The sequence below is a fragment of the Peromyscus eremicus genome, chromosome 14 (assembly GCF_949786415.1).
Source record: "Peromyscus eremicus chromosome 14, PerEre_H2_v1, whole genome shotgun sequence".
NCBI classification, from domain to species: domain Eukaryota; kingdom Metazoa; phylum Chordata; class Mammalia; order Rodentia; family Cricetidae; genus Peromyscus; species Peromyscus eremicus.
The window spans coordinates 6,698,052-6,716,003 of NC_081430.1; the positions used below are offsets into that span (position 1 = coordinate 6,698,052).

The following is a 17,952-nucleotide window of genomic DNA, read 5'->3' on the forward strand; positions in this document are numbered from 1 at the left end:
TATGCACCAAGTTAGTTAAGCGAAGTGTGAGTAAGAACCCAGGGACACACCCTGCCCTCTCGCTGGTCCTGGCTTCCCCACGTTAATAACCTCGTCCTGCCAGAGCTGACACTGCTCTGAACAATTCTGCCACTCCTTTTTTGGGAAGGACTTCTGAGTTGGCTTAAAAGACAATCAGTATCTCCCCTTGGTTCACCTCTGGATTTTTCTCAGATAAACGATGTGTCTTTCCTTAGATTTGTCTGCAAACAACTTCGTCAGTTTTAAAAGGGACAGCAACTGACTGCCAGTAAGATATTCATAAACCCATGAAGCAAGCAAGGAGTAACCCCCTCTTCTTTACAATTGGGCTGAAAAGCTAAACACGATGGGATGGTTTTAGTCCTCTGCAGAGCTAGGTGTGACTGCCTTACACTCCAGTGAAGAACTGCATAACCTAAACATGGAGTATTCATATCACTTTCCTACGCTGGGGGCGGGGCAGGGGGATGTCTTAGGGAATGTAATACTTTCAAATGTCCTTTCAAAGATGTCATGGTAAAACATCTCAAACATCTTCAAAAGGAGGAGGGATGGTTAATGAAGTCAATTCAGCCAATGACAGCGCGGTCAGTGATGCCTTCCTGTTCCCACCCAGCCTCAAGTCATGGTTACGTTACAAAACGTGCCCATGGCACAGCATTTCCTTCTCAAATAGTCACAATGTATCTCCGAATGATAAGGAATCCTTTGAAAACAGAAGCATACTATTCTGGTCTAAAAAGTTAAAATTGCTTCATTGCATCAGTTTCCAGTCAATCATGATAAGCACCTAGTGTACATCCAAGGAGTCTAATGCCAAGGGAAAAACCCTCCCTCCAGATAAAACACCCACAACTAGCTGTCAATGACCCTACAATAAAAAGTACTATCTCTAAGCAGAGAGTGAAAGACCTGGGACTTGAGCAGGGAATCCAGAATGGCACATTAAATTTGTGAGAAGTTTTTTTCTTAGCTGGTAGTACCAAGTGTCAGGAAATCCAGAGACTCCAAATGTCTCAAGACTGCCTGCCCTTGGTTATGGCTATGTGCATTTAGTGCCATTTCACACTGCCAGGAAGGATTAGTGAACTAAGGAAACAAATCCACCTAAAATAACTTTGAGATCAAATGAATTCAACTCAGCATGTAGTGAGCACCTACTAACTGCAAGGTAGTGGGTTATATGTTCAGAAACACAGAGAGAGCTGACCTGGAGAATTTATAGTCAAGAAGGAAAAGAGGTCCAAACAATTATGAAAAATTGTCATAGGAAGGGAGGAAAAAGGCCATTTGCTAAATTGTATCATTTTCACATGGATGCAGACCCAGAAAAATGGTGTTAACTAGAGGGGTGACTCCAGGGTGCTGGCTGGCTTCTATAATATAGATCAGTTAGAGGTTGCCAAAAACAGTCCCTGCAACCATGTCATCTGTCAGCGCCACGCCACACAAAGACTGTAATTTTTTTTGTGTCCCTGTAATTGTCTGAGGGGCTGTACTCCCTCACTGGACAAGGTGAAAGATACACATGCAAGCTGGAGAAAAAACGCTTATCAACTGAAGGAAGGGTAATTCCCAGGGAGCAAGGAGAAGAGAATGGGTGAATAAGAAAGGCAGAGGATTCCAGGAAGAGAAAGGAGGAACAAGGGCTGGAAATCACGGGCAAGGGGAACCAGCAGCACTGTGACCTTAGGGCAGAGTGGGAGGAGCTGGCGTCTGGAAATGCCTGCTGGGACCATAGTTGAAGTCTTGCTCATTGGCCAGTGAAAGGGTGATTGTGCTTGGTGTTTACTCAGCTGAGAGTTCCTTGAAAAAGTCAGGTGGGAGAAAGTGAGGAAAAGCTTAGGAATCCATGGCAGACACCAAGGACACAAGTATAAAGAGGTGATAAGACTCGATGACATTTTGGAAATTACTATGTTTTAAAAAGGTGAAGACAGGGGGTTGGGGATTTAGCTTAGTGGTAGAGCACTTGCCTAGCAAGCGCAAGGCCCTGGGTTCGGTCCTCAGCTCTGGGGGATGGGGTGGGGTGGGGTGAAGACAGAAACAGGAGAGACTATCTCACACACACACACACACTACATATATATATATATATAATTATGTAATAGTGTGTTAATATGCTTCCATTTCTTTTTAAGAAAAAACTGGAATAGACACATATACAATGAACATGTCTCAGGAAGGCTGTGGGTAAAGGATAAGGACCAGACAAACAGGTGGGAAGGAGAATTGGACCTATAGGATGCTGGATCTCATAAATGTCATACAAAATAGCTAGTCAGAGGATGGGTACTTGCCCACTTACCACCAAGCACATGGAGAAGAGCTAGAGTAGATGGACAATGGCTCAGGTGCCTATTGAACATAGCAAAGCGGACCTGGCCGCCAGGTTCTCCCAGCATCCCTCAGTCCCTACCTGTTACAGGTAGGGCTGGCACACCTGCCCTCTACCCCGAGCTCCCCTACATGATCCAGCCCCTTTGGTCACCAGCCACTTCTTTACCTGTGGCCCTCCTGGCTGCTGCACCTGGTTCCCCTCTCTCCCCTCCCCTCCCGTGGCTCAGGGTCGGGTCCACTCGGGACTCTCCCAGATGTCCCTGCCTCTGGCTCCGCTCTCCCTTTTATGTACAATAAACTTTCTCCTCCAACATACCTGGGAACTGTCATGACCTTTCTTCTCATTTCTTTTTTTCATTCAGTTTGGCTATGTTTTCATTTATTTTATTTTTTAATCTTTGAGACAGGGTCTTACTATGTAACCCTGGCTGGCCTGGAACTAGTCATGTAGAAAGATCTGCCTGCCTCTGCCTCCTGAGGGCTGGGATTAGAGATCCTACAAAAGGATTTTAAAGACAGATCACAAAGACTCTGATAGCAGATTCCATACTTCCTCACTGTGGGATGTGGTCAAACTAACCTCCTTTACCTTCTGCTCCTATTTCCATAAATGGAGATAGCGCAGGCTAGTTCCTGGCCGATGGTATAGCATCTGGCAGAATATCTAGAGCAGATTAAGTAGTCACAGTGAGTAGTTATTCATTATCAGTAGACCTCTTTGATAAGAATACATTTTAGCCGGGCGGTGTTGGCGCACGCCTTTAATTCCAGCATTTGGGAGGCAGAGACAGGTGGATCTCTGTGAGTTCGAGGCCAGCCTGGTCTACAAAGCGAGTTCCAGGAAAGGCGCAAAGCTACACAGAGAAACCCTGTCTCGAAAAACCAAAAAAAAAAAAAAAAAAAAAAAAAAAATTCAATAAACTCATTAATTAATCTTATTTTGACATTAAATATTTATATTGTACAGTACTATTACTGAAACCCTTCTGAACACTTGCCATTAGGTATTTGTTTCCAAAATTCAAACTGAACACAGGATTTATCTGCACTTCTAGGTGGATGTTTTCCTTTGTCCTTAAATATCATCAAATCTAAATTAAAGCCACGCATTCACAAGACTAAATTCCCATCAGGTGTTTAAAGCACCAGGAAAGCACATCCTACGTACAAACACATCCTATGTTGCTATCCTTCAGGAAGAGACAACCCCAGTGAGACAAACAGGTGTGACCTTCAAGTAACCATGGCCCAGATTTGGCACAAGGGATGGAAATACTGGCAGTTAAGTGCCCAATCCTGTCTATGCATCTGCTGATACGATGTGAAGTCACATGGTGGGGTTACTTTCAGGCATTCCCTCAGCCTTGTGGGCTCCTTTGGCACACTAATTGCTGTGTGGTCAACATAAGCAGAGGTCACTCTCAGAAGCCTCCTGCTTGTTTGAGCAGCTACATCGTCTTTAAAGCATCATCAAACAAAAGTTTCTTTGTTGTACGTTGAGATGAATAATTACCAACCATTTTCATGGGAGAATCTGCTCCTCCCTCCCCAAACTGAAGATTTATGTGTCTGTGGGGGTTGGGGGTAGACAGGCAGCTGGAGTTTAGAAAAGATTTTGGTTAAAGGCAAGAAATCGTGAGTATCATCCCTAGATTTCTTAAGTGTGAGTATATGCTTCCAGCAAAATGAAGGTGGACTTTCACTTTATATATGGTACTGTGGAAAGAAAGCGTGGTCTTGGGGATGCTTAATAAAAACCACCCACACAATTAATTATTCAAGTATTTCTCCCTAGCACAGTTGGGTCTTGAGCAAGACATCAATACTAGTCTGTAGAGAAACAAGAAAACTAAACAGTCATTTCTGAAGAAGCTGTGCTTGACGCTGTAGAACGCTACAGATATGCACCTTGGGGGAATGACTGCATATTTTAGCAAGCATGTCTTGCATCTGTGCCACAGAAAGGCACACACTTTATTCACCCCTCATCTACCTACCGTGGAAGCTCCAGGCTCCACATCACAGTTGAATGAAGGCTGGATTAAGAAGCTAATCTAAGGCTATATATAGACAGCAACACCAATTTAATCCCCGCCCTCTCCACCCTCCCCTCCCTAGTTCCATAAATCGCCAAACGTGAGTTACAAAGGCAAGCAACTCTCTCGGAGCAAAGATAGCCCACACCCCAACGAAGTATTAATGCAAGCGTGATTTGCTTCTAAATATCCTTAACAAGCACCACAGGTCAGTGTTGTATGGCTTCCAGAGGCCAAGAGATGACAAATGGTGGGGAGGACGAGGTTTGCAAAGAGAAAATTACCTTCTCCGAGCCTCTCCCCATCACAAGCTCACCCCGCCGGCGCGGGCCTCCCCGGGGATCGCCACGCACGAGACCATGTGCACCCGCCACTTCCACCGCGTGGCCAGCTCGCGGCTCGCCCGCGGTCCCCGGGGCTCCTGGGGCGGCCACACGCAGCGAGGTCGGGGTCTTCCTCGTGGGGCACCGGCACACGGTACGTGCAGAGATGATGGCGCGGCGCGGGGGCTTCTCTGCCGAAGAGGAAGGCAGCCGCCCCAGGAGGCACATGCTTCCTCCAGGCTCCAGCCCGGGTGGGAGCCGCTGGCCCCGAGGCGGACCCGGCTCCCTCGACCCTCGGGCTCCCGCCGCCCCACCTGGGCACCTCTTACCTGTCCAAGGAGGGAGCGACGACGCGCGGGACCGGTGGCTGCGGCGGAACCTGCAGAGCGGTGGCGGCGGCAGCGGCTGAGGCAGACAATGGAGGAGTGAAGGACAGACACATTGACACAGACACACGGAACCCGGCTTAGCTCCGCCTCCCGCCCCGGCCCCGCCCCGGCCCCGCCCCCCGCCCGAACGCACGCCACTCCAGGGGCGGTGCAGCGTGTCTGGCGGCATCCCGATGCCACTGCGCATCCCCACAGAAGCCACTGCCAGGCAGAGAAGTGGATTAGGTAGAGCGCAAGGAACCCTGTGTCTCCGTAGCTCTTAATAGGCGATCATAGGGGTAGGGAGATTAGAAGAGATATCGAACCCCCCTCCGGATTTCTCCTTTTGGTTTGGACCTCGTGAGCTGCTCCAATTGGAGTCTCTTGCTGCGCTTGCAGCTCCTCCTTCCGACCGGGCCAATGAGGCGCGGGGGCGGTCCTTGCGGAGAGCGCTTGCCCGGCTCGCCCGAGCTCGCCGCACCCGCCAGCCCCCAGCCGCAGGACCCTGGCGAGCGCCCCTGCGCTGGGCTGCTGCCCCGGCCTCGAGTTCCCTGGCTGTGGCGGACTTCCACGACGCACACACGTCTCTCGCTTTTAAAAACCTGACCAAAAACATAGAATAAGCTTCAAGCTGGCGGGAACGATGGGTCACATAAAGAAAGGCGAGCTGACCCAGGAAGAAAAGGAGCTGCTGGAAGTGATCGGGAAAGGTACGGTGCAGGGCTGGTTCCCGGGCGCTGTGCACCTGGTCGCCGTGCTTGGAGGAGCCTAGGGGCGCGCTCCGGGCCCGGGGGACCTTGGGCAACTTGCGATCCGGAAAAAGCCTTTCTGTCTCTGCCTGGGGACCGATTGCAGGGGCGGGGAGCTTTTTGGAAATCGACCGACTGCCACTACCCCTCTGAGACTGTAACGCGCGGCCCTGGGGCGCTTGCCTCCGCGTGTGCATGCTTGCCAGCTCCTCGAATGTTTTGACCGCAGTCAGTCAAGACCACAGTGGCCTGGTAGTTCTAGGCTCTTAGGCGGGTGTCTAAAGGGCCCTTTCGACTTCCGGAGGCCGAAGGATCTGGATCCCTTGCGGATCTCCGCCCCTGCTGGGGGTGGAGGGAGCTCTCAGCGAGAAGTGTTCTTTATAAGGGCACAGAACTCGGTCTGAATGTGCTGCCTTGAGCTTTCTGCATCCAGGGTCTCTGGGGCTGGCTTCCCTGCCCGGGCAGGCGCAGGAACCCGCAGGAAGGCCAGGAGATGGGCCCGACGCGCACTGCCGCCGCTGGTCTGGTATTACACGTCTGAGATCTTGTTTTCGTGCTTTCCCTTCCACTTCGTGGGTTCGAGTCCCGCCTCCGCCGTGCACCTTTTAGGAAGGAAGCCACCTAGGCCAACCGGAAGCCTTGTTTCCCACACTAGTCTCAGTGGACGTCTTAGACGAGTTCCCAGCCGAATCCCGTTACCTGGCAGGTGACATCAGCGTGACCACGTGCACTGTCACTTTGATGAGAATGAGGGGCCTGCAGGCATGACTAATGTGGATGCTTTAAGTTCAAGAATTAAACATATGCCCTCGAATGGCAGAGAAGCTGAGCACTGTAACACGGGGCTCCTGGGTTTACAGTCTTGTACGCAGCCAATTTCTATCTAGAGCCACAGATAGGAAGGCAAATGCACTCTTTCTAGGAAGGAATGCCTGTGAGTCGAAATAGTATGAAAAGAGAAAACTATTGGGTTTGAACTCAACAGGTCACTAGATCTCACTTCTAAATCAGTCTTGACTAGATGCTCAGGGCACTTGATACTTGCCGGAAATCTCAGAGCTCCGGGTTGGATTTTTATCCTGTGAACTGCATGGCTCTCAATGACTTCCGGCTTTCTGTGCTCTCTGGGTTTCTGGCTGCCTTCGGTAGGTCTGGGATTTAGTTTAGTGAACAGGAGCCCCAGGTACATGCCCGGTACTGTACTGTGTACCCATCAAAACTAAGAGAGGAGAGAGCACATAATCCACCTGCGGTGGTAATTCTGATTGAAACAATCCAAAGCTATCACAAGTTCACTTGAAAGTGAAAACAGCGAGCAGCTGGAGAAAACATGGTCTGAAGGGGAGGTGTCAGTTCTTGGATGTATTTAGAGGGTTGCAAGGGTTTATTTGAAAGGTCGTATCGAACAGGAGTAGTGTGGGTATCACTTGTATTTCTTGGGCCACTTCATGCTCAAGGTTTGTGAGTACACAGATGCTGGTGTTCATTGGTTTAATTTCCCCGAGCCAACGAGTGAAGAACCAAGGTAAACTTAGTTTGAGATGCATTCTTGTCATATCAAGGTTTTTGAGCCATTATTGCTTTTAAAAAAAACACTGGGAGATGGGAGAAGATAAGCCCATGTTGAATGCCATTCTGAGCACATGGCATGTACTTATACATTTAATCTAGAAGAGATAAAGTTTTGTGTTTGTTGTGTTTTCTCTGAATTGTAGCAGGAAGCATTATGGAATGGTCATTAACTATGTTTCTGGGTTAGTTTTTTTGTTTTTTGTTTGTTTGTTTTGTCAATTTGATACAAGCTAGAGTGATCTAGGAAGAGGAACTTCAACTGAGAAAATATCTCCAGCAGGTTACAAGTCTGCCAGCATTTTCTGGCTTAATGATTGACATGGGAGGGCCCAGCCCATTGGAACCAGTGCCACCTTTGGGCAGTTGGTCCTGGGTGCTGTGAGAAAGCAGGCTGAGCCCTGGGGAATAAGCCTGTAAGCAGCACTCCTCCATGGCTTCTGCGTCAGCTCCTGCCTCCAGGTTCCTGCTCTGCTTGAGTTCGTGCCCAGATGACTTCCTTCATGATGGAGTGTTCCTCCCTCCCTGCGTTGCTTTTGGTCATGATGTTTTATCACAGCAATGGAAACCTAAGTAGGACACCATGCCAGCTAGTTCCCAGCACTGCCACCGTGGTTCCCTGGTAGTGTGGACTTCTGCACATGTCGAGTTCTGTGGTTATGATAGCCCCTACCTCATAGCATTGCTGTAAGGATAAAGTGAGTTGGTACAGGTAACGTTAAACACACTCTGCTGCCCGTGGGTTTGGTAAATATTTCCCCTTCATAGAGACGGAAAGTGCCGAGGGAGAACTTTTAGAAACCTTGCAGAAATCTGCTGTTTTCAAAGCACATGTTATAGTAGATATAGTAGAAGTTTCTTGTTTTTTTAAAAAACATTTTGTGTGTGTGTGTGTGTGTGTGTGTGTGTGTGTGTGTGTCTGTTTGTGCTGATGGTATCAGATCCTTAGGAGCTGGAGTGAGTTACAGGTGGTTGTGAACCACCAGATGTGGATGCTGTGGTTACTGGGAACTGAACTCCAGCCTTCTGCAAGAGCAGTTGTGTGCTCTTAAGTTATGGACTGTCTTTCCAGCTTCCGGTTGTCTGCTTATAAACATTTTTATAACTTTATATCTGATGATAGCAATTTATATCTATATATTTTCCTTTTGAAGTTAAGGCACTTGTGTGTCACACAATGCCTTAGTGGGTAAGGTCCTTTCTGAGCAGACTAGACAACCGGAGTGTGATCCCTGGGACCCACATGAAGATGGAACAAGAGCTGTCTCCATGGTTGTCCTCTGACCTCTGCATATGTGCCGTGGCACGTGCAGAGGTCAGAGGACACACCCTCCACACACATCCTACAGTTAAGATGCTTGGAATATCTTTACATAATTTTACTTGTATATAAACATTAAAGCAGCCACAAACTCAAATCATATTTTAAATGTTTAATTGGATATAGATGCTGTAAAGCACCCATTTTGGGGATCTGGGGTGATGGCTCAATGGTTAAGAGCTCTTATTACTCTTGTAGACCTGGGTTCTGTTCCCAGCTGGCTCACAAGCATCTGTAACTCCAGGTCTAGGGGATCTAGGGCCATTTTCTGGCCTCCATAGACACCAGGCAGATTTGTGGTACACATGCATCCATGCAGGCAAATGCTTTACACATAAATAATTTTTTTTCTTTTGAGACAGGGTTTCTCTGTGTAGCCCTGGCTGTCCTGGAACTCACTCTGTAGACCAGGCTGACCTGAAACTCAGAGCTCCACCTGCCGCTGCCTCCTGAGTGCTGGGATTAAAGGCGTGCGCTACCACTGCCTGGCTAAATATTTTTTCAAAATATATCTTTTGACACCTACTGAATAGTTATTCAAATCTATTCACACCTAAAGCATAGCTATGTGGTAGAGCTCTTGCCCCACATGTGTTAACTAGGACCTCAAAGTAATCATAATTGCTCCGAAGGTGAAACAAGAGGAGCATGTGGGGCTGGAGAGGTGGCTCAGTGGTTAACAAGGCTGACTGCTCTTCCAGATGGCCCAGGTTCCGTTACCAGCCACCACACAGCGGCTCACAGTCGTCTCTAACTCCAGGTCCATGGGACCTGATGCTCTCTTCTGGCCTCTGTGGGCACAGGAAGGCATGTGGTGCACAGACGTACATGCGGACAACAAAACTCATACACATAAAATGAAAAAATACATGTAAAGTGTGCTGAAGGCTTCCAGTGTGTCCACAGTAAGGCGAACCCCGAGTCTTCCTCAGAATTCTCCGGGATTTTTGTTTATTATTAGAAAGTTAGGGCTTGGTCTGCTTTGTTGAGTTTCACGGTAGCCCTGAAAATGTCACAGGTGGTAGCAGGTGGTGACAATGAGAACCCACTCTTAGTGTCACTTGTTCCCAGTGCTGGCTTATCTAGGTAAGACTGATCAGTCCCCCTCTGATGAAGGCAGCTGGGTTCTCTTTCCTTTGGTTTGAACGTAAACTCTCTGAAGGAGCAAATCACCACTGGCTTTCTCATTAGTCTGGCTCCACCAGTTTTTGTCTGCAGTGACGGTTGATCAATCCAGTCCAGTCCAGGTACTTATCCCAGGGTTGCCTCCCCTACCGTGTTTGTTAAATTAGACAGGATACACTTCTTTCCTCGAGTAAAACTGCTTTTTAAAAACTCAATGGCAAAATGTCATTTGAGAGTCTCCTATGGAGGGTTAGGAATAAGTAGAAGTGTGACTCCTGTGTGAGCCACGTGCTTCACACCTCTGTGATATTTGGCGGGTTCTGAAGTTTGCTTTTGGTGTCATTAGATTGGGAACACCACATTAAAAGTCATATATATTTCCCCTTGGCGTAGTTCTCTCATCTATTTTCATTCCAAAGAAGCTCAAACTCTTCAGATTTTTTTTCATCCCGCTCCCTGCATCTCAAAAAGCTGATGTAAGAGATTGCATAAATCTGTATGTATGTATGTATGTGTCTGCATGGGTGGGATATAACATGTGTTTGTTCTCTGCCCTGGTTTCCTGGCACACAGCTCTTAAAGCACTCCCTCCCTCTAAGCATCAGGAGTGCTGGGTACATCTTTTTATTCTAATATCTCTTGGCATTTCCTAGGTGACAGGGATGCCTCTATGTATTTAGTCACTGTCCGCTGGGCTCCTAGATAGCTCTACAGCATGGGCTGGTCACAGGAAGGACCAAGCCACCGTTACAAGCTTGGAAGTTTCAGCTTTACCTTGCTCCCATCAACTTCCAGGAAGGGGAGAGGGGCTGAAGACCAAGCTAATTATTGATCATATCTATGCATCAAAGTCTCAGAATATTTCTGAAATACCAGGTTGAGAAAATGTTCAGATTGCTGGAAGATGGGCTGCCCAAAGAAGGTTCTGTGCTTCCTCCCGTATACCATGCCTTATTCTTCTAGACCAGTGGTTCTCAACCTTCCTAATGCTGCAGCCTTTTCATTGTGGTGACCCCCAGCCATAAAATTATTTTCGTTGCTATTTCATAACTGTAATTTTGCTGCTGTTATGAGTTGTAATGTAGATATCTGACATACAGGATATCTGATATGAGTTGTAATGTAGATATCTGACATACAGGACATCTGATATGAGTTGTAATGTAAATATCTGACATACAAGATATCTGATATGCAATGCCTGTGAAAGGACCATTTGGCCCCCAAAGGAATTGAGACCCAGACGTGAGAACCATTGATCTCTACCTTTCACAATTAACAGGAACATGTGAGTTTAGTGTTTCCTTAAGTCATGTGAGTTATCAGACCTGAGGAAGACATCTCATTGATGTTTGCTGGAGAACTGCTGTGTGTGTGTGTGTGTGTGTGTGTGTGTGTGTGTGTGTGTGTGTGTGTTGGCAGGAGTATGGGGAGTCTCTGGTTTCATAGATAAAGTCTTGAGACTACTGGGTGAGAGTTTAGCAGGAGAAGCTATCCCTGCCCTATACTTTACAGCATGCCTAGTATCTTTTTAGGCTGTTGGCTACTGGGCAAACGTTTTGTAGAATTAGAGGCCTGTTCTCTAATGAGACCCATGCTGTCCTTACCATGTGGCAGGCTTGAGATGCTCACAATCCCTGTAGTACTCTCTTTTGCTCCATAAACATCTCCTGGCCAGAAACAAAACGACTTGCTGAGTCCTCAGTGGAGTATGTAAGTCAACTAAAGCATCTGCCCCAAGTGTAAATGGGCCAGGGACTTCTTATTCTCAGTCTTCTTGAGACTGCTTGAGAGTCTCTGATGGGAAGCTACAGGTATGGCTGAAGTTGAAAGTAGAAGCTGCTTGCGTACTCCAGTGCATCTTCCTCCGTGTGTGTGTGTGTGTGTGTGTGTGTGTGTGTGTGTGCGCGCGTGTGCGCGCGCGCGCGTATGGGGACAGCTCTGGGTGATGTGATCAGGAACCTTGTCTACCTCCTTTGAGATAGGGTCTATTTTGTGCCTGGAGCTCACCAGTTAGGTGAGCTGGCATGTACTGAAGCAAATTTCTCCTTTTCCTTAGCCACTCAGCCAGTGATACCAACTACCCTCTCGGGGAGTTCAGCGCCAGGAAAAAAAAAAAAAAATCCAGCAACAACAAAAACACAATATTTACAGAAATAGTGGCTATCACACTCCAGGGTCATGTAGATCATTCTGCTGACATTTTCCCATCACACCCAGTGGCATCACTGCTTCTCCTGCACTGGGGAGGAGCCCTCAGGGGACTTGTCTACAAATCATATAGTGGGAAAGAAGCATGCTGGTGTTCAGTCTGTACCCCACTTTTCCTCTTACTCGGTTGGGGTGCTCCTGTCTTTGATTTCCTTTTAGAAATCATAGCTCATCCTCACACTCTGAGGACATTCAATTTCATTGTTCTCTTCCAGTCAAGCCAAGAAATTATTGGGCAGAACATGTGGCTGTCGTGGATTAGTGGCCGGACTATTGACATTCTCCTCTGTAACCACTTTCTGCCATGCTGCACACAAAACTGGAAAAACCTGATCATGCTGACCCAGTTACAGCTGGTTTCCAAATTTGCAGAGGACTGACTTTTCAATTTTAATGCGATCCTTTACAGCATGGGAGACTGAATACTCACCAGAGAGCAATTTCCGTAGTAGCAGACTTTGTAGCTATGTCTTACCTAGCAGTTTCCAAACCAAGCATTTTTTTAAAAACATGCCATCATTCACAAGACCCAGTGCTGACAGATGATACAATACCGACTGTATCTTGAATTCTAAGCGTTAAACGGGTGAGACTGTCATTTTTGGATGGTGATTTGGATTAGATCGTCTTTAGGATTTGTTTCAATATTAACTCCTATGCCGAGTGCCTATAGTCTGACTGTTGAAAGGAAAATGGGGCCAAGGTAATATAATTTAAGGTCAGTGAAAGTAAAACCAAGATGGAACTATGTTAGTTTGTATTAAACTGTTTCTTTGGAGAAATGATTTTGAAGCCAATAGTACGAGGCTGAGTGCTCTATGTCTTAGTACTCAGCCTGACTGACCTTAGTATTCCAGACAGCCCTTAAAGTTTATCCCCTCACATTAGATCTCTGAGAGGTGAGCTCATGTTTCACTACCTTTTTTTTTTTTTTTTTAAAGGTACTGTCCAAGAAGCTGGAACACTGTTATCTAGTAAGAATGTTCACGTCAACTGTTTGGATGAGGTAAAATTAATACAGCACTTTATTTCCTGAGAAGATGAATGACGTAGGCATTGGGAACATGACTCGGTGGGTTAGTGAGGATCTGAGTTCAGATGGCCAGCACCCATGTGAAAACCAGACATGGCTGTACACACCTGTCATCTCAGCACTGGGGTGGGGACGAGGTGGCAGAAACAGGATGCCTGGCGCTCACTGGCCAGCCGCCAGGCTAGACAGAACAGTGAGTCCGGGGTCAGTGAGACACTGTTTACAGAATAAGGTGGAAAGCAATGGAGTAAGACACTTGACATCAACTTCTAGCTTCCGCATGGGCAGACACATCTGCACGCGCACACACACACACACACACACACACACACACACACACACACACACACCGAAAATGGGTAATGCAAAATCTTTCAATAGAAGTTGTTTTGTATCATTTGTGTGCTCAAGTTATATTACTTAAAAAGGTAAGAGACAATGAAAACATGACTAATTTTATGAGCAATCAAATAAGTACAGTTTAAGCCCAAATTATAACCCCTTTCTCTTTCCCTTCTCCCTCCCCTCTTCATCTTTTTCTTCTTCTTCTTTTTTTTTTATTGTGTTGTTTTTGAGATGGGTCTTAATACTATATGTCCCAGACTACCCTTTCAACTCTTGTCCTACTGCCTCGGTTTCCCAAGCTCTGGAACAGTTATGCAATTAGAGGTGTTTGTAATCACATCTGTTGCCAAATAATATCTTTCTTTTTTTTTTTTTTTTTTTTTGAGATCGGGTCTTACTATGCAGCACTGACTAGCTTGGAACTAGCTCTGTAGACCAGGCTGGCCTCTAATTCACAGAGATCCACCTGCCTCTGCTTCCCAAGTCCTGGAATTAAAGGCTAACTGTACCACCACAACCAGCCTTTATCACTTTTTACAAAATATGGGAACATGATCTTTTATATGCTAATAGATTATATATATTATATTTTAAAAAATAAATTTCAAATAACATTAAACAAGTTTACCAAATGCAATGTGTTAGATTTGAAAATAAAATAATCAAACTAATGAAATGCCTATCTTGGAATGTTTTTTAATTCAATAATTCTTAGATTTATAAATAAAGTAGAAATGTGTGGAACTAGAAATACATTTGTCAAAATACGGTGCTTATTGAAAGCCTTTGCGGTGGGTGAAGCAACGAACAGAAGCCATTTTGCCCGTATTATCATATTTTCAATCTTTGTGGTAGTCTAAGATTTCAGATCATGAAATTATATGAGTAAAATATGCAGAAAGAAATAGAAAAATAACTTAGGAAAAATGAAAACAAAAAAGAAATGTGAGGTGAGATAAGGTATCAACTACAAGATAGAAAATGGATTACCTGGAAATCTCTGAGGGTGGAAGCTTTTGTGTTTCAGGGCATGCAATTGTTAATCCCACTGATTGAGAATAAGACCACTACCATAGTTTAAAACTAAATTTGAAGCAAGCTTTAATTAATACTGGACACGTGTATGGGCTCTGGTCAGGTCCATGCCCAGGTTCCTGGGAAATGGCCCCGAGTCACGGTTTGCAGCAGCTTAAGAAGGAAATCGCATAATTCGTTGCATTTCCCATCAGGTACAATCAGGGACAAGCATACATGCTGATGTACTTCCAGCCTACATCCAGTCAGGGGCAAGGGCCCAGCTGGGAGACCAGCTCCCACATTTTACAACAGGGAACTCTTGAGGAGAGAGGGATAAGAGATATTAGATAGGATAGAGGGGAGAGAAACAGAAACACAGGATCGCCTCGGGAGGGCCTGGATCCTTACCCACCGGCTCCTCCTGTCTCTTCTAAAGGGCTATTTATAGGAATGCCAAGGGGTGGAGCAAAAGACCTCCCCTTGCACAGCCAAGTGCAGACCCTTCCAATCACCTGGTAACCACATGTGGTCAAGCAATTCTCCAATGCAGCCCTGCTGGGTAAAGCAAGCTCAGATCTCACTAGGAAACCTTTGTGGGCCTCCACATATATCCTGACATATTTCCTGACTATCAACCTCCCGCCCACATGTGATCTAGCACATCCCGTGCAGATGGGTCTAATAAACTTGTTGGGGGGAGTGAAAACATGGGGCTTATTATCTCCCGTAAACAGTAGCCTCCAGCACTTCAGGAACTGTCTGTCCTCGGGCAAGAGACCTGCAGATCGGAGATATTTTTGTTTCATGAATCTCTTAGGCATGGTAATTAAAACTTGAAATGTAACTTTGGTTCTCACACAATCATAACCCATAGAAGTGGAGAAAAGATTTACAAATCATATCTGAGGAGGGATGTATAGCAAGAATATAGTAAGAACTACTAACTTAAAAAAAAGAATTTATAACCCGGGGGTGGGGGTGGGGGGCAGGGGAGGATAAGCAAAGGATCCAAACAGACAGGGCTCCAAAGAAGATTTAAAAAAAAAGTGCCAGAAAATTTGTAGGTAATCCCTGTGACGTCACTACCACTTGGTGCTTTGGAAGCCCAGTGGGACACTACTTTCTGCCTGTTTGGGGACTCAGTGTGGACACCTCTCACTCCCGCTGTAGTAGAGAGATGGGTGCTCAACACTGGTTTTCTCCAGAGCACTACGTCACCTCACGTCGATAACTGGAAAATAGCATTTTAAATTTGACTTAGGAATTTTGTTTTGAATATGGGAATGTTTTCTTTTAGCAGATTAACGTTTTGTTTTGAGTTATTTGTCTGCTATTCTTGATATTTTTTTTTTTTAATGCTGACAGACTATGAAACAGCTAGAAAGGCTGATGGAGAAGCCTTTAGCTCAGAACAAAGAAGCGTGTTAGTATTCCTTCAGTTTTTTTTCTTGGGCCATTGAAATCACACCATAAAATGTAGCACTAGAACCAACATAATACTTAGTAGTCATTGCATTGGGAATTTATTTTTGCATTGTTTGAGTAATGCAAAATGGAATTAAGATAAGAAAGTAGGAATGATATCCAGATCTTTCAAAAGCTAGTCTAACTTTTTCTAGATTCTAATAGCCTGGGATAATGATATGTGGGGAGCCCACTTTATATGTGGACATGACAGACAGCTGGCCCAGACACCTCAAAGTGAGGACATAGTCAGAGAACTCTGCTTTTGGAAGGAAGCTTTCTTGGTTTTTGGCCCTAAAATCTAATCTTGCTAAGGTGGCTAAAAGAGAAAGAGCAAGAGGATAAAAACGTAGAAAGAGGGAGATAACATTCATTTTAAAATGAGAAGTAATGGGCACAAGGGAGGCGAGCATGTGAATGGACAGAAGTTCTAGCAGCCAGGACAGAAGAACAGCACAAATGGCAACAGAAGGCCTTTGAGGTTTGCAGATTGCCACATTGTATTGAGAGGTTCTGCTTTAAAGGCAAGGCGGTCCTAGAGTTTCAGTGATATTCTCTGCAGGTGAACACTCTGGGGTAGGATTCCAGGAAGGCTGCCTGCACACGGTTCTGAGAGAACAGGAAAGGTTGGAACCTGTGCGGTCTGTCTCTTAAGAAAAAGGTTGTCATGTGTTTGTTTAATTAGGATACGAAACAGTTTCTGCCTGACGTTCTGAAATATCATTGGTTTGTTGATCCCAGTTTCCCCTCCTTCCTCTCCCCTCCCTCCTCCTTCCTCTCCCCACCCCACTCCCCTCCTCTCCCCACCCCACTTCCTCCTCTCCCCACCCCACTCTCCCCTTCCTCTCCCCACCCCACTCTCACCTTCCTCCCCACCCCACTCTCCCCCTCTCTCCCCACCCACCTCCCCTAACCCTCCCACCCCACTCTCCCCTTCCTCTCCCCACCCCCACTCTCCCACCCCACCCCACTCCCCCCTTCCTCTCCCCACCCCACTCTCCCCTTCCTCTCCCCACCCCACTCTCCCCCTTCCTCACCCCACCCCCACATCCCCACCCCACCCCCACCCCCCCACCCCACACCCCCCTCCCCCCCACCCCCAACCCCCCCCCTCTCCCCACCCACACCCCCCCCTCTCCCCACCCACACCCCCCCCCCACACCCCACCCCACTCCCCCCACTCCCCACCCCACCTCCCCCCCTCCTCTCCCCACCCCACCCCCCCCACTCTCCCACACCCCACTCCCCCCCCCCACTCCCCACCCCACCCCTCCCCCTTCCTCACCCCACCCCACTCACCCCTTCCCCTCCCCACCCCCACTCTCCCCTTCCTCTCCCCCACCCCACTCACCCCCTACCTCTCCCCACCCCACTCTCCCCCTTCCTCTCCCCACCCCACTCTCCCCCTTCCTCTCCCCACCCCCCACTCTCCCTCTCCCCCACCCCACTCCCCCCCTTCCTCTCCCCACCCCACTCTCCCCTCCCTCTCCCCACCCCCACTCTCCCCCTTCCTCTCCCCACCCCACTCCCCCCTTCCTCTCCCCACCCCACTCTCCCCTTCCTCTCCCCACCCCACTCTCCCCCTTCCTCTCCCACCCCACTCCCCCCTTCCTCTCCCCACCCCACTCTCCCCTTCCTCTCCCCACCCCACTCTCCCCTTCCTCTCCCCACCCCACTCTCCCCTTCCTCTCCCCACCCCACTCCCCCCCTTCCTCTCCCCACCCCACTCCCCCTTCCTCTCCCCACCCCACTCTCCCCTCCCCACCCCACTCCCCCCTTCCTCTCCCCACCCCCACTCTCCCCTCCCCACCCCACTCTCCCCTTCCTCTCCCCACCCCACTCCCCCCTTCCCCTCCCCACCCCACTCTTCCCTTCCTCTCCCCACCCCACTCTCCCCCTCCCACCCCACTCTCCCCTTCCTCTCCCCACCCCACTCTCCCCCTTCCTCTCCCCACCCCACTCCCCCCTCCCTCTCCCCACCCCACTCTCCCCTTCCTCTCCCCACCCCCACTCTCCCCCTTCCTCTCCCC

General features: G+C 47.8%; 2 protein-coding genes across 2 annotated transcripts in view; one reads left to right on the forward strand and one right to left on the reverse strand.

Moving 5' to 3' along the window:
* Positions 1 to 5,175, reverse strand: part of Bzw2 (basic leucine zipper and W2 domains 2) — a 60,916-nt gene extending 55,741 nt beyond the window's left edge. The window contains exon 1 of the mRNA XM_059279581.1: positions 5,050 to 5,175. Coding sequence (XP_059135564.1) covers positions 5,050 to 5,162 — 113 coding nt within the window. The 5' untranslated portion in view covers positions 5,163 to 5,175. The remainder of the gene's footprint in view (positions 1 to 5,049) is intronic.
* Positions 5,176 to 5,543: 368 nt separating this feature from the next.
* Ankmy2 (ankyrin repeat and MYND domain containing 2) overlaps positions 5,544 to 17,952 on the forward strand; it is a 40,507-nt gene continuing 28,098 nt past the window's right edge. Inside the window, exons 1-2 of the mRNA XM_059279856.1 lie at positions 5,544 to 5,798; positions 13,005 to 13,069. Of these exons, the coding sequence (XP_059135839.1) occupies positions 5,732 to 5,798; positions 13,005 to 13,069 (132 nt within the window). The 5' untranslated portion in view covers positions 5,544 to 5,731. The remainder of the gene's footprint in view (positions 5,799 to 13,004; positions 13,070 to 17,952) is intronic.